The sequence below is a fragment of the Lycium barbarum genome, chromosome 1 (genome assembly GCF_019175385.1).
Source record: "Lycium barbarum isolate Lr01 chromosome 1, ASM1917538v2, whole genome shotgun sequence".
In the NCBI taxonomy this organism is placed as follows: Eukaryota; Viridiplantae; Streptophyta; class Magnoliopsida; order Solanales; family Solanaceae; genus Lycium; species Lycium barbarum.
The window spans coordinates 146,230,500-146,245,195 of NC_083337.1; the positions used below are offsets into that span (position 1 = coordinate 146,230,500).

Here is a 14,696-nt window from a genome sequence, read left to right on the forward strand (position 1 = left end):
AATGGCTATACGACTCCGAATGTCTGACATAACTGACTTGTCTAGTCTATGAAACCTCTATCATGAGTCTGACTGGAAAACATACTTACTGGGACAAGGCCCCCAGCATACCTTAGATGCATAACTAATCATAAAACAAAAGTTGACTAAACCCCGAATGAGATGGGGCTCACCAATAAGCTGATACGAATGCTGTCCTATTGAGTAGATGTGTCGTCCTGTATATAGGTACCTGCATTGTGAAATGTAGGCCCCCGGGCAATAAAAGGGGACGTCAGCACATTGAATGTACTGGTATGTAAAGCAACTGAAAGAAATAACACGAGACATGGAATAACATGATAAGAACTGAAACTGAAAACTTAGACATGAACATGAGCATGAGTACATATATATATATATATATATATATATATATATATATATATATATATATATATATATATATGTAACATAAGTAAAACATGATAAGTAGGGAGAGCATTTCATAAACTGACACATGATATCACCACGTGGATACGTGGAGTCTGGTATCTCGCCGGACCAGCAGAGCCCCTATACCTTGCCAGGGTATAAGGTGGTAACGTGCCTGATGGATCCATTCAGTGTAAAATTAAGGTATCGTCCTAACTGGGCGGAGCGATCCTTGTCCTAGGGTGGCTACATAGCTTCAGGCTATCTGAGCCTTCTCGGTAATTCGTGCAACTCCCAAAAACATGAACATAATATAGTTGGCTAAGAAGCCCATGATTTTCGTGAATTAACTTGTACTTGTCTTGTAATCACAATTTCACGAAATAACTTGTAAACATGGTTTCATGAAATAACTTGTAAACATGGTTTCATGAAATAACTTGTATTTAGTATGTATGTATCTTGTATCATAGCATGAAAGTAATTATATAATATAGTTGCTTGAAAACTTGTAGACATGTAGGATATTCATGAAATAATCATTTTTATTTAAAAACATGCATGCAAGAACCCATGGAATACGAGATATGGGTTTTCATGAATTACGGACTGATTCTCAATAATCATATGGAGTTATTAAGAACACAATGATAGAATCATAGCAATTCATACATAATATAATCATGGACATGGACCTAGGGTTATCATGAGCATAGTATAAAATTGAAACCCTAGTTTTGTAAAGTTTAATACTTTATGGATTAGGAGGCGTGGGGAAGAACAATGATGTTCCCACACGTAGATAGTAACTTTACATACCTAGTAATGCTCCAAAACTTGAATTAAAGAGTTGAACTTTGAAGAAGATTTCCAAAATCTTGATTCTTGAACCTTGAGATGGGTTTTCTTGAAAACCCTAGTTTTGGAATGATGATTTCTTGTTTAGATTACAAGGATATGTATTAGAATTGACTTGGAATTATTAGAGTAGGCTTACCTTGGTGTTCTTGATAATGGAAGAGGATAGGAGGTCATTCTAGGGCTTGAAGGAATGAAAAATAATGATTTGAACTGATATGGACGAATATATACTGTTTTGGAAAATTAAATTTTTGGCCCAGTTAAATACTGGCCGTATTTTGAAATACTGGCCGTATTTTGAAATACGGACTGCACTGCGTCTCTTCAGTAAAATGACCATAACTCTTTGCACAGATGTCCGTTTGACCCCCATAATATACCGTTGGAAAGGTATTTCAAAGCTCTACAACTTTTATCAAGGAAGTTTTCCCAAATTCCAAATACGTTTTGAAATACGGGCCGTATTTTGAAATACAGCCCGTTTTTAATAATGTAGCCTCCAAATGTCAAATTCCAGAATGTTCAGAAATCTTTGGTATTAGTTTACGACTTGAAATACGGGTCGTATACTGAAATACGGTCACTGTTCATGGGCGTAAACCACCATCTTACAACTGAAGAGGAAATTTCAAATTCCCACATTCTTTATCTAGTTTTCTAAGTCTAGGATCATGGTCAAAACTTAGATTAAAGGTACGGGGTGTTACAAAATTATTTAAAAGTATTTATAAAAATTAATATATTGTATATATATAATTATAAAAAATATGTATAAAATTTAACGGTTCAGATCGGTTTGCTTTTAGTAAAATCAAAATGAAATTAAATATTATCGATTTTTAAAAATTCAAAACCAAGACAAATCTAACTCAAGTAAATATTAGTTCATATAATGATTGATTTTGATTTTCAATTTGAATCGATTTTTAATAAAACCGTGAACACCCATAGTGCGAAGTTAATACTACAACACAATTAAAATTAGACGAGGAGTATATATAGGACGGACCAAAATAATCGACCGCCCCTACAGTAAGGACCATTTTGATCATTTTCTGTCCGGTTCACGTGCCAATTTTGTTTTTCAGGTATTCTGCCTAATATTTTATCATCATTGACGTTGTGACCTGGAGAAAAGGCCATAAATAGTTCCTTATCTATGGGAGTAGGTCTAAAATGGTCCTTTAACTATACACTTATCGGTTTTAGTCCTTTAATTATTCAAAAACTTATCAAATTTGATCTCCGTCTATTTTTTTTATACAAACAGCGTACAAACTCATAAACCTTGTGAGATTAATCGTTAAACCATTCCTCAGACCTATATTTCTTTCTCCCTGCTTTTTTTTTCCTTAAGTTCATTCTTTAACCTCAATTTTTTTCCTCAAGTTCTCTCTCGCTTTTCGTAACCGACGGACTGCGTCGGTTAAAATCGACAGAAAATCGACCCAGTCCGTCGATTTTGTTAAAAAAAAAATTAAAAAAAATCGACGGTCTCACGTCGTTTTTTTTTGTTTTTTGAAAATTAAAGAAAATAAAATGTAGGAACTTGGAATCGAACCCGGGTATGTTCCTTGGCATTAAAGGGCTTTACCACTAGACCACTGATATTTTTTGCTCATATACTTACATTGATTTAATTTATACTGTTTTTCGCTCTAAAAATCGACGGAGTCCGTCTCCGTCAGTTTTTTTATTAAAAAAATAAAAATAAAAATAAAAACCGATGGACTCCATCGGTTTATTTTAGAAAATAATATAAAAAATAATTATATTTTTTTGGGCATTTTTGTGTGAAAAATAATCGACGCAGTTCGTGGGTTTTCTTAAAAAAAAAGATTTTAAAAAATCATTGAAAAAATCGACGGAATCCGTCGGTCTTTCCGTTGATTTTTTTCATGGATTTTTTTCCGTCGGTTTTTACCAGTTTTTTAGTAGTGTTTGAGAAGAGTGGTTACAGAAATTTTGTGCCTGAGTTTGTCTTTTCGACTTTTAGAGACTCGAGAGCGACACCAATACCAGAATGTTTTTTTTTTTTTTTTAACAAGAGGAACTTGAGGAAAAAAAAGTAGGGAGAGAGAAATATATGATTTAACTATTAATACGTTTTAATAAGTTTTTGAATAATTAAAGGAAAACCGGTGAGTACAGTTAAGGCGCCGTTGGCCTTTTCTCTTGTGACCTGTGAGCTCTGAAACTGTTGGTCAATGGCGGAGTTAAGCCTAATTATATTCTCTCTCGCCATCATCCTCTTCCCTATTTCCCTCCTAGTTTTCCTCGCCTTCATAGTCCGACCACACCCAATCAAAGTCCCAATCAAAAACCGCCACGTGTTCATCACCGGCGGCTCAAGCGGAATCGGCTTAGCTCTAGCTCAACAAGCCGCTTCAGAAGGTGCAAAAGTCTCAATACTCGCTCGCAACACTTGCAAACTCGAAGAAGCTAAGGAATCAATTAAACTATCGACTGGCCGTGACGTGGCAATATTCAGCGCTGACGTCAGAGACTACGTGGCAGTTAAGAAGGCTGTTGAAGAAGCGGGACCCATTGATGTGTTGGTGTGTAATCAGGGTGTATTTGTGCCTCAGGAATTGGAGACACAAGATGTTGATGAGATTAAGTTTATGATTGATGTGAATTTGACAGGGACTTTTCATTTGATTAAAGCTGCTTTGCCTGGAATGAAGAATAGAGTTGGTCGTGGACCTGGATCTATTGCTATTATGTCTTCACAAGCTGGCCAGGTATGTTTTATGTTCGGTTTGAGTTTCAATTTCAATTGGGTCTAGTAATGATCTAATCTTATACAAGACTGATTTAAAGGTTGAATTTACTTTAGGAATTTGTTTAATTATTAGGTATAAAAGTGACTTTGCCAATAGTACAAGGAGTATCCATGGAAGATGAGTCAGTTTTCCCATTTTGGTGCAAGTATTTGGGAGAACTTTTTTTTTTTTGACATGTAAGGTAATCAAAAACTAAAAAATGTTTTTTTCGAACATTTTCTGTTATACTCCCATCATCCCAATTTATGTGGTTCTTTTCGCTTTTCGAGAGTCAATCTGACTAAATTTTGAAGCTAAGTTGGTTTTGATTAACTCATATTTTAAGATTAAAATTTATATATTTGAAAACTACATGAAAAGTACTATAAGTTGCAGCTTTTCTCATATTAATTTGGTGAAGAAATACATCTTAAAATGTTGGTAAAGTTAATGCAGTTTGAATCTAGGGAAGTGAAAAGTATCGCATAAATTGGGACACAAGGAGTACCAAGCAGAGAGTAATATAATCTGGCACTGCTCTAAGTGGGTATACCATTGGACATAAGGACGATTAGGCACTAATGTATTCTGATGTGTTGTTTGCAAAACTAACTTGGCTTACACCAAATCAAGGGCATGCTTGATGGTAATTGAACATGCTTGATTGCAATATACTCTTTTGTCTTAACTTGACTTAAGTCTCGTCAACCATTTTTGCTATCTGCCCTGTTAGAATTGAGGTTGAGTTTAGAGATGTTAGTCCAAGAAAAATGCATAGTGACAGCTAGAGTAGTTAAGTAGGAAAAGAAGTAACTATTCTTCAGATAAGGAAATTAAAGGCAAAATTGCTCTAGAGTACATTTATGTTGGGAGGTTAACCTGACTTATTATAATAGAGATTGGCCTCTCATATGTCTATCGCGATACATGAAGTTGAGTGCATATGCAGAACCAAAATATAATTTGAACTTCATCACAATGTAAATGATGTTGTACTGAGAGTCTGAGATTGATATTTATATTTGGGGTTGATTTTCCAAGATTTTACCTCAGTTTCCTGGTATAAATAGATTGGGAAATGAAGGTAACATTAGTGACATACGGTCTAAGATGATTGAGGAATAACAAGGCATTATAAAGTCTGTCTATCTCAATATCTAAATTTCAGCAGATCTATTATATATCTAGTTAAGATACGATTTGTGCTATTGATTCTTAAATATGGAGTCTATGAGCTGTAGGAAAGAGATTGAAGAAAAGTTGATTCATGATAGCTGTGCATCTGTAATATCTTAATGAAGCTTGAGGTGTGTTGGACGTTGGTTATTGCTGGGCTAACAAAGACATGAACATTGCAGTTGGATGGAACGTTGACTCTCTTTCGCTTATGTTGAAGTGATTGGGTTCAGAGAGAGAGCTCTGAATTTAAATGGTTAATAACCATAGTGCTTTAGAGGGGTTATAATGTGTACTCCAGTTCTGGTAGTATTTAGTTGCAGCAGTCTAAGTTGTGGGGGGACTCTTCATTTCTTATGCCGAACCCGTCTTGACACGAGACTGGGGCGGGGGGCGGGTGCAGGTGCAGGTGCGGGATATGTTTCGGATTCGGTCAACCAACTTCGGATACTTTGACCGGAGTCCATGGACAAATTTGGGGGGGAAATTGGGACTTTGATTTCTCAAAATAAAAGATAAAACAGATTTAAGACGTGGGAAATGGAATGCCCATCTTGGAGAATGAAAGATTGAATTCTACAATATACATCTAAGTTTTCATAGAATATCTCTCAAAATTTAGAATATCTTTATAGCTCTATTTTTATAATTTGAATTTTCTTAGCCAGATCCCAGCATCCGTATCCATACCTGGATTCGCACCCCTGAATCTTAAAATTTAAATTTTGCCGAATCCAACACTCGGTCTGTACCCGTATCGGATACAGGTACCCTAGTCCGAGCAACTTAAGCAGCAGTTGTCTCTGTCGTTCAAAAATCAAATATGAAACTTCATACACCTTAAAGTTCATATGACGAAAAGAGATAAACTGATCATAGTATGATGGCCGTTGGTCAAGCAGGCCCCCATCGTCTAGTGGTTTAGTATAAGGGAAAGGTGCTTTAGAGGAATAAGAGACCTTGCAAGAGGTTTAACGTTCTAACTACTTTTTTGTCAGACCAGTGAGGGAGGAAAACTAAAATATATATCTAAGAGAGGAAAAGCTGGGAAGTTCTGATTAGGGGAATGCTAAATGAATATTGACTCAATTCATTTTACATCCAATTCAGTTTGGCCACTGACAACAAGTTGCTGTAATTTTCAGGGATGCTGTCTTGTATTAGCAGTTACTGGAACTCTCCACATAGCTGACTCTTTTTATTTATTTTATTTAGAGTTTGTGAAAAGTTGTGTATGCTTATTTTATATCCTAAATTTATTTTTCATATATGTGTGTGCACGCGCATACATGTAGTGTATATATAATGTATTTGTATTTTTGTGTGGGTGTGTCTGTATATTCTCACTTGTAAATATGGTAGTTGGATTTTCTCCCGTGTTGATTGCCTTACGTTTTTCCTTACGCTTCTTCACTACTGTTTTTATTCCTTTTCAAACTTGCTTTGAAATGCTTTACTTGAGTCATGGATCAATCCGAAACTACCTCTCTACCTTCACAAGGTAGGGGCAAGGTCTGTGTACACACCTTCCTCCCCAGGCCCTACTTGTGGGATTACACTGGGTATCTTCTTGTTGTTGTTGTATTCTTAAATATAGAGTTTGGAGATGTTGGATGGTTATTTAACCTCTACTTACTTTTCCCGTTTGCTTCTTCCACCAAGGATATTGGAATTTGCTTTTGTAAAATATCCTATGAACACTTTCAGTTTTAGCACCTCAGGTTAATTTACCATCTATTACTGTAAAATTCTAAACTAGAAGCATCTGAAGAAGTTCAGAGCTATAATACTATTACGAGAACACTAACTTCTTTGGTATCAACATATGTTTATGCAGATAGGCACTTCCTATTCACTTTTTCATGCTGGAATTATTAGCAAATGCATTTTGAGTAGTAGTCTTTCAGCTGACATCTTTATTTAGAAAAAATCAGTTTCGTTATGTTCCTTGCTCACTTAAAGTTTGGAACTCATTATTCTTTGAGGATGGTATTTTGACAAAAGTGTGGGCATCTAGTTTGTACACAATTCATTAAGTTTGCATGGGCGACACATGGGGGACACACTTTCAGCAGGAGCTTTATTCATCTTCTGTTCTGACTTCTGATTGATATCCAATCTCTATAGCAATTTTTATTTGTTATTTTGTCTAGGAGTTTTGGGAAAAAAGACAGAGAAAAATAAGTTAGAGATGATCGTCGCAACTGTCCAATATAACTAATTATGTTTCCCTCTATGCATCCACGTACGTGGATTCATCAATAAACTAATAACCGAAAGACCCACTACTGCAATGCTTCCTCAAATAGTAGTTTAACCTGAAAGACTGGAGCTTTCTGTGATGCTACAATACGACATTATTAAGGGATAATGTGTGTCTTTAGCCACCACCGGCATGTTCCCTCAAATGGTTGTTTAACCTGAAAGACTGGAGCTTGATCTGTGATGCTAAAATATGGTAGAATCAACGAAAATTCTTTTCCCATACAATTGCATTAATGAACTTTAACCATCTTTCTGTCTCTTCCTGGCTGATTAGGTTTATTTGGTGTCCTATTTTGTCTTAGGTTGGCATATATGGTTATACTGCTTATTCAGCCAGTAAGTTTGGCCTCAAAGGACTGGCAGAAGCATTGCAGCAGGAAGTTATTGGTGAAAATATTCACGTGTCACTAATATTTCCCCCCGACACTGAAACTCCTGGATTTGCTGAAGGTTGGACCTGAAATAGATCCTACTCTGTTTCTTCTGGTTTTGGTTTTATATTGTTTTTTTTTTTTTTTTTTTTGATTAAGCACTGGGTGTCCGAGGCTCTTTGAGCCCCGACTAATCCCGGGGGTGCACAGGCCCTCGGCAAGGAGTTTCCCGCAAGTGCACCACGGGTAATTCAGGGTTTTACCCAGTCCGATAGCCCTCAGAAATTGTTTGCACCCAGTGGGTTTCGAACTTGAGACCTTGAAAGGGAGCACCCCAAGGCTCAAGCCAATTGCCACCAGGCCAACCCCTGAGGCTTTATATTGTATTTTACGAATAAATTATCACGCCAGGACTGAAGACTAGTGATTGTTTAATTGTGTTACAGATATAAGCCTTCCGTTGGGCTTTCTTTCCAACAAAGTAAACAAGTCTGGATTATTATAGTCTGTTTCTGAATAGAAGCAGATCTAGCCCTTCAGTTGTGTGTGTGTGTTTTGGGGGATGGGCAACCATGCGCATTGCTTTCTGCTTGCATCATGCGTATATGTAAAAAAAAACATTAAAAATGTGATATCGCTATACCCAACTCTAAATGCTAGGATCCAGCTCTGATTCTAAAGTTGATATGTTAGTTATATATCTTTTTCTGCAGTCTTCTTTTTCCTTTATCTTCCTTCAGAGAGCACAAAATGGTCTGGTTCGAGCAAGTTGAGAATGAAAATGATGATAGCACCTTTCAACCAATTATTTGGAACTGTTAGTTGTAAGCATGGGATAACACGACATGTCTAGCCAATCTGTCCTATATGTTTGGAGGAACCGAACCAGAAAATAGTTTTTCGTTGATTGAGATGTAGCTCATGATGTATTGCACATGATATATATCCTTTAAGGCTTTAACCTTTTATGGTAATTCAATGGGCTATGTAAAAGTCTCTTTCTGCCTTTTATCTTCTTGAGATGGTATGAGGTCCCTAGAGCCTGACAGGATGTTGAATGCTGCATTTCTGTGTCTTTTGGTCTATTTGGATAGTACAGGTCTAGAACAGTTTGAAGCTTAATATTTTTGGTCTCTGTTTCTTTTTGTTATAAAAGAAAGTGGTCAAGGTGTTGACATGCTTATGCAAGTTCTAGAGTTCCATTGTTCTGATCTTTAGGCTGTGATACCTTTTCCTGTTCTATTTTTGTATATTTAAGTTTCTCAGTTTTGTCTCTATTCTCATTTAATCCTGATAGCATGTAGCTGCATTTTTTTTTTTGTGAACCTGCTTGGTGCTCTCTTCTTTATTTTATTTAATGGTGCACTATTTACTAATCCAGCAGAATAGAAAAAGTGAAAAATGTGAACAAGTGCGCATGGGATATGCATGCTCTAATATTGACCTTGGAGGACATCAGCATCATTGTGGGTGATGTATTCAATAATTCAAAGCACTTGAAGTGTAATCTTAGAAACTCCTAGTTCTCTTGCTTTGGAGACGTGTGCACAATGTCTAGTGTATCCGATAGGTGCTTGAACTCACCTGATTGATAATCAGTTTACATTTGCAATAATTTTGTTATACCCTTATACCGTTTTCTCCTCCTGTTTGAACAATAATTATGGAAGTTTGATCCTTATTGCAGAAAACAGGAGGAGGCCACAGTTGACTAGTATAATAGCAGCTTCTTCTGGTGCCATGAAAGCTGAAGAAGTTGCAAAGAAAGCTTTGAATGGCGTTAAATCAGGAAATTTTATTGTCCCCTGCAACTTTGAGGGATTCTTTCTTTCCATAGCAACTGCTGGTCTATCTCCTCAGAGATCATTCCTGATGGCATTTGTCGAAGTCATAGCTGCTGGAATATTGCGTGTTGTTGGTCTATGTTTCCAGTGGAACTGGTATGGGAGCATTGAGAAATTCCTTAGAGAAAGGAAATAGGGAGTAACTACTAAGCACAGTCTAACAAATAATTTCTGGCACTTCCGTCAAGAATTGTTGGTTTGATCCAACAATTGGATTTCTACATGATAGATATTACAGAAATTGAACTTTTTTCATGATGCCTTATGTACCCTTAAGTTGTCCAATTTTTAATTGCTTTTGTGCTAGTGAACTAAAACTATGTAGTCCTCGTTCCTCTTTGATTTTGTCCATTACCAAGTATTGCTGGCTAATTTGTCAACTTTGTTGAAAAGTTTTCTGATCTACTGTGCTTGTGGAGATCATTGATTTCTCGTGATCCTATCAATTGCTAAGCTTTGCTACTTGATGTACCAGTACCGGTACCGGTACCAGTACCACTGTCAGTTAATTATTTACTTTAGAATAAGTTGCTTTCTACAGACAGGTGAACATCATTTTTTTGTGCGGATTGCCCCTCTTTTGGAGTGGTCTTTAAATTTTGCCCCTCATATTTGTGGTATTTAAATTATGCCTCTCATATTGCTGGTCTTTAATTTTTGCCCTTTACGTTGCAACCTTGAGCGTTCACGCAGAAATCATGAGGTTCTGGGTTCGAACCTTCCTCAAGCATAAATTAAAAAAAAATTGCAAGGCAAGATTTGGGTCGCGTGTATGCCGGACCCGGCATACACTTGTTAAGGAATTATCAAAGTTATGCTGGACCCGGCATACTCTGCCTTATGGGCAGACTTGACATAAGTATGTCGGGTTCAGCATAACTTTGGTAATTTATTAACAAGTTTATGCCGGGTCCGGCATAACTTCGATAATTCATTAACAAGTTTATGCCGGGTCAGTCATATTTATGGACAAACTTTTAATGGGACCAGACCAATAAATCATAACAAACCAATAAAGAATGTGGATGTTCTGTTCTAACTAAATGTATCTTAATACATATTCAGGTCTAAAAATGCTGCAAATGTACCTCTGTCTGTCAGTATTTGCACTTACCAAGTTGTGCAAATTGACACATCCTACGATGCACTACTCCCAGCGTTATTGCTTTGCTGATGTTAAATTCAATTTGGTTGACAATATGCGGAGTTTGAACTAACCAAATTTGGCTTATAAAACAAAGTCTATGTCTTAAGGAAAAGTTATGCCTTATGGGCATACTTTTAGTTATGCCTTAACTAAAAGTCTACCCCATAGGGCATAACTAGAAAAAGACTTTTAGTTAAGGCTTAACTAAAAGTTTGCCCATAAGTATGCCGGATCCGATATAAACTTGTGAAAGAATTATCAAAGTTATGCCGGATCCGGCATACTTATGCCAAGTCTGCCCATAAGGCATAAGTATGTTGGGTCCGGCATAACTTTAGTAATTCCTTAATAAGTGTGTGCCGGTGGGGGCATAGCGAAATTTAAACTCTGCTTTGTGAATTTTTTTTAAATTTTTGACTGAGTGGTGTTCGAACCTGAAACTCATGGGTTTTAACCGAAGGGCAAAATTTAAAGATTTCAAATATGAGGGTCAAAATCTAAAGACCACCACAAAAAAAAGGGCAATTCTGCGAATTGCCCGGTGAACATTCCACTTCTCCTGAAGAGCTTGTTCGTATATGGGCTTACGGCCTGTACAATTGGTTTAAATACTACTCCACATCACTAAGTTACAGGTTGGTATCCCGGTTTTCAGAAGTTTTGCTAAGTTGTCGTACTACCTGGAGACTGTTGGATAGGGGAGTAAGAAACTTTTGGTGAAGCTAGGAACTCTTCAGTAGAATTCTGTAACCTGTGAATATTTTATTCTCAAGAATGAAAGAAACTAAGTAGGCGTTTGGATATGCGGTTTGAAATTACGGTTTGAAACCATGAGATGAACCCAGCGTTTGGACATGCATTTCATCTCATGATTTCAAACTTTTTGGATGATTTGGGTTTGAAATCATGGTTTCAAAAATTTTAAATATAAAATTTGACCCATAAGTTTATATTTTGTAAAAAGGGACTCATAAGTTGGTAGATATTTATGTCTACCAACCTTTATTTATGTCTACCAACCTCATTACTATTCATGTTAAATTTTTTGTTTTTATTGAACTAAAGTTTGATCAATTGATGTTGTATTTTTTAGAAAGGCCTTTTAGTAGCGTATTGATTTTGTTATGAACTATGACTTGCTCATTTGATAAGATTGTATAAGAATTGAAAATGTTTTAATAGTTCTCACAACTTATGGGGTTTTATATCTATAAGAGAAGATACAACTTAAGATATTCAAATTACATGTCCAAACATGATTTAGTTTCAAACCATGGTTTCAAATCATGTACAAACGGCTCCTAAAGGTTCTACTTATATGTTCTAAGTTGCAACTTTTCAGCCAGTTTTCCCATGACTTCCAGAAGTGTGTTCTGATGTTTGAACTTCACAAATTAAACATCAGAACAGAGCGTCCTAAAGTTTGAACTGTGATGTTCGAACTTCAGGCTTGTGCCCTCTTCCAAATGACACATAATCCTTTTTTTTTTTTTGGGTGGCTCAAGTAGTAGCAGAACTCTTTAATTCAAATAAAACATTAAGTAGTAGCAGAACTCTTTAATTCAAAGAAAACATTAATTTAGAACATTCAGAAAAAGTAAAAAGAAATCAATAGCTTGCCAGGGATGGAATAATTAAAAATGAAAAAGAGAAAGTAATTGTGCCTGGGGCTGGGACTACTACTTTATAAGCACTAATAAATGGTCACAAATCCTTCTAACTATAGCTTCTAATCAGCCACAAACACTTGATGAAATACTTCAATAGTGTTGAACAAAGACATTGTATTCCACAATAGCATCTCCTCTCTTGACATCATACCAAAAAGTATGTGCCAAAGCATAACCTCTAGCAAACCTAAACAGCCCAGTGCCTCCCACAATAGGCATCTCCCTAACATCTTTCTTAACTGGATTCCTCCCAAGAATGCTTATGCCGCTCCCATTATACTTGCCTTCCGTGAACTCAAAATTCAGAGTCATAAGCAATGCAAGTTCACTCTGCGAAGCTATGGCGTAAATACCTTGTGCCCTCCCTATAACTTTAGATGATGCATTAGGCCCCACGGTTAATGCATCATCAAAGATGAATGTCTTTCCAAAACCATATATTCCATCTCCCCCTGGTGAAATGATTTTGATTGAAGAAGGATTTTTTCCACTGAGGATGTCATGAAAGTAGAAATGGAGGTGGCTCAGTTTTTGACTTCGTAAATTAATGGCTAGGATATCAGAGACTTCTTCAAGAAAAACTCCATGAGAAAAAGAGGTCAAGAGGATTGAGAAGGTTATGAAGTAGGGAATACAAAGAGTGTAACCACCCAAAGAAGCCATTTTTCTAGAAGTAAGAAATTAAGTTTAGTTTGTTAAAAGAGCTAGAGGGAGATTTTATAGGGGTAATTTTAGAGCATAGTGATTATTATTTTGTTGGTGAAGATGTTGATGCTGTAGCTCTTATTGATGTTCTTACATAGTGGGATGTGGACCTTTGGATATTAAGTTTGTTTGATGTGAAAGAAGGATATATAAAATAAAAGTATTTGGTTTTGAGTTGAAGTAAATTCGACGCTTAGATGTTGCCTTTCGCTTTTGCTACCAATAATAATGCATGTGTGTTTTGCTTCAAGTGGATGTTGTCCACCATGGTCCCATGACACTCGGGATAATGAAAACTTCTATTGTACTACTTGTCTTGCTACGAGCAAGATTTCGACCTAATTTGTTTGCAATTAAGGAAGGTCTAAATCTTATTAATTATTCAAATTTTAGTTATTATAAGCGTGTTGCAACTTTTGTACGCTACTTATTGTAACTTAAAGTCATCCCAAGTTAGTCGAGGGCCGGTATAATAGTTTTGAAAAGAAACAGTAGAATAAATTTTAGTTGAAAAATTAAAGTTGGTAATTGAACTTTATATAAAACATAAAAGTGACATTGTATAAAACTTACAATTTAAAATAGTCAAAGTAATCTCATAATCTTCAATATGAGTTTTTACTCAAATCTTTAACTTGTCATAAACTTTAAATGGAGGATAAAACTGCCTCATTTCAAATAGTTCAAGGGCAAAATGCTGCTAAAATTTGTTTTTTCTTGCGTTTTTCCATAATCTATATTCCCTTTGAGGTAAATGTTACTTCAAAACAGGTAAGGGATTTTTTGATTTAGCTAATAGTCTAATTCTTTTCCTTATCTCTTTTGGTGGGGGTGGGGGTGTTGAACGTTTAAGATAAAGTACGTATATATACATATTAAGGAGAAATATTTACGAAACGTGGCGATAGTTTTCTATTACAAAACATAACATTACAAATCCTATACAAAACATACTTTAAAAAAAAAAAAAAATTAAAAATTATTTTTTCGTTCAAAAGTTTATGTATGAAATGTGTATATCGCGCTCAAGGCTTAAAAAGTTCGCTCAAAATTTAGTATATGAAAAATGTATGAAATGTTTTCGCTCAAAATTTAGTGTATGAAATGTGTATATCTCGTTCAAGGCTTAAAAAATCCACTCAAAATTGTGTGTATGAAAACAACATGAAATTTGTATCTCCCTCAAAGCTTAGAATTTCGCTCACATTTTCGTGTATAAAGTTCATGTTAGATTTCTGTAAAATTAATACAACTACAACAACATTGTATACAACTTTGATGCAATATTCAAGACTTAAAATAATCGCTCAAATTTTTGTGTATGAAATGTGTATATCTTGCTCAAGGCTTAAAAAGTTCGCTCAAATTTTGTGTATGAAAAACGTATGAAATGTGTATATCTCGCTCAAGACTTAGAATTTCATTCACATTTTTCGTATATAAAGTTCATATTAGGTTTCTGAAAAATTAATACAACT

At 35.7% G+C, this 14,696-nt stretch overlaps 2 protein-coding genes across 2 annotated transcripts; one reads left to right on the top strand and one right to left on the bottom strand.

Annotated features, from left to right (window-relative positions):
• The first annotated feature begins 3,397 nt into the window (after positions 1-3,397).
• On the top strand, positions 3,398-10,099 carry LOC132642094 (3-dehydrosphinganine reductase TSC10A-like). The gene is made up of 3 exons (XM_060359375.1): positions 3,398-4,019; positions 7,784-7,931; positions 9,540-10,099. The coding sequence occupies exons 1-3, from the start codon at positions 3,483-3,485 to the stop codon at positions 9,830-9,832; spliced, it is 978 nt and encodes a 325-aa protein (XP_060215358.1). The 5' UTR covers positions 3,398-3,482; the 3' UTR covers positions 9,833-10,099.
• Positions 10,100-12,385: 2,286 nt separating this feature from the next.
• LOC132642103 (dirigent protein 22-like) lies at positions 12,386-13,324 on the bottom strand. The gene has a single exon (XM_060359379.1). The coding sequence runs from the start codon at positions 13,174-13,176 to the stop codon at positions 12,604-12,606; it is 573 nt and encodes a 190-aa protein (XP_060215362.1). The 5' UTR covers positions 13,177-13,324; the 3' UTR covers positions 12,386-12,603.
• Positions 13,325-14,696: the final 1,372 nt, after the last annotated feature.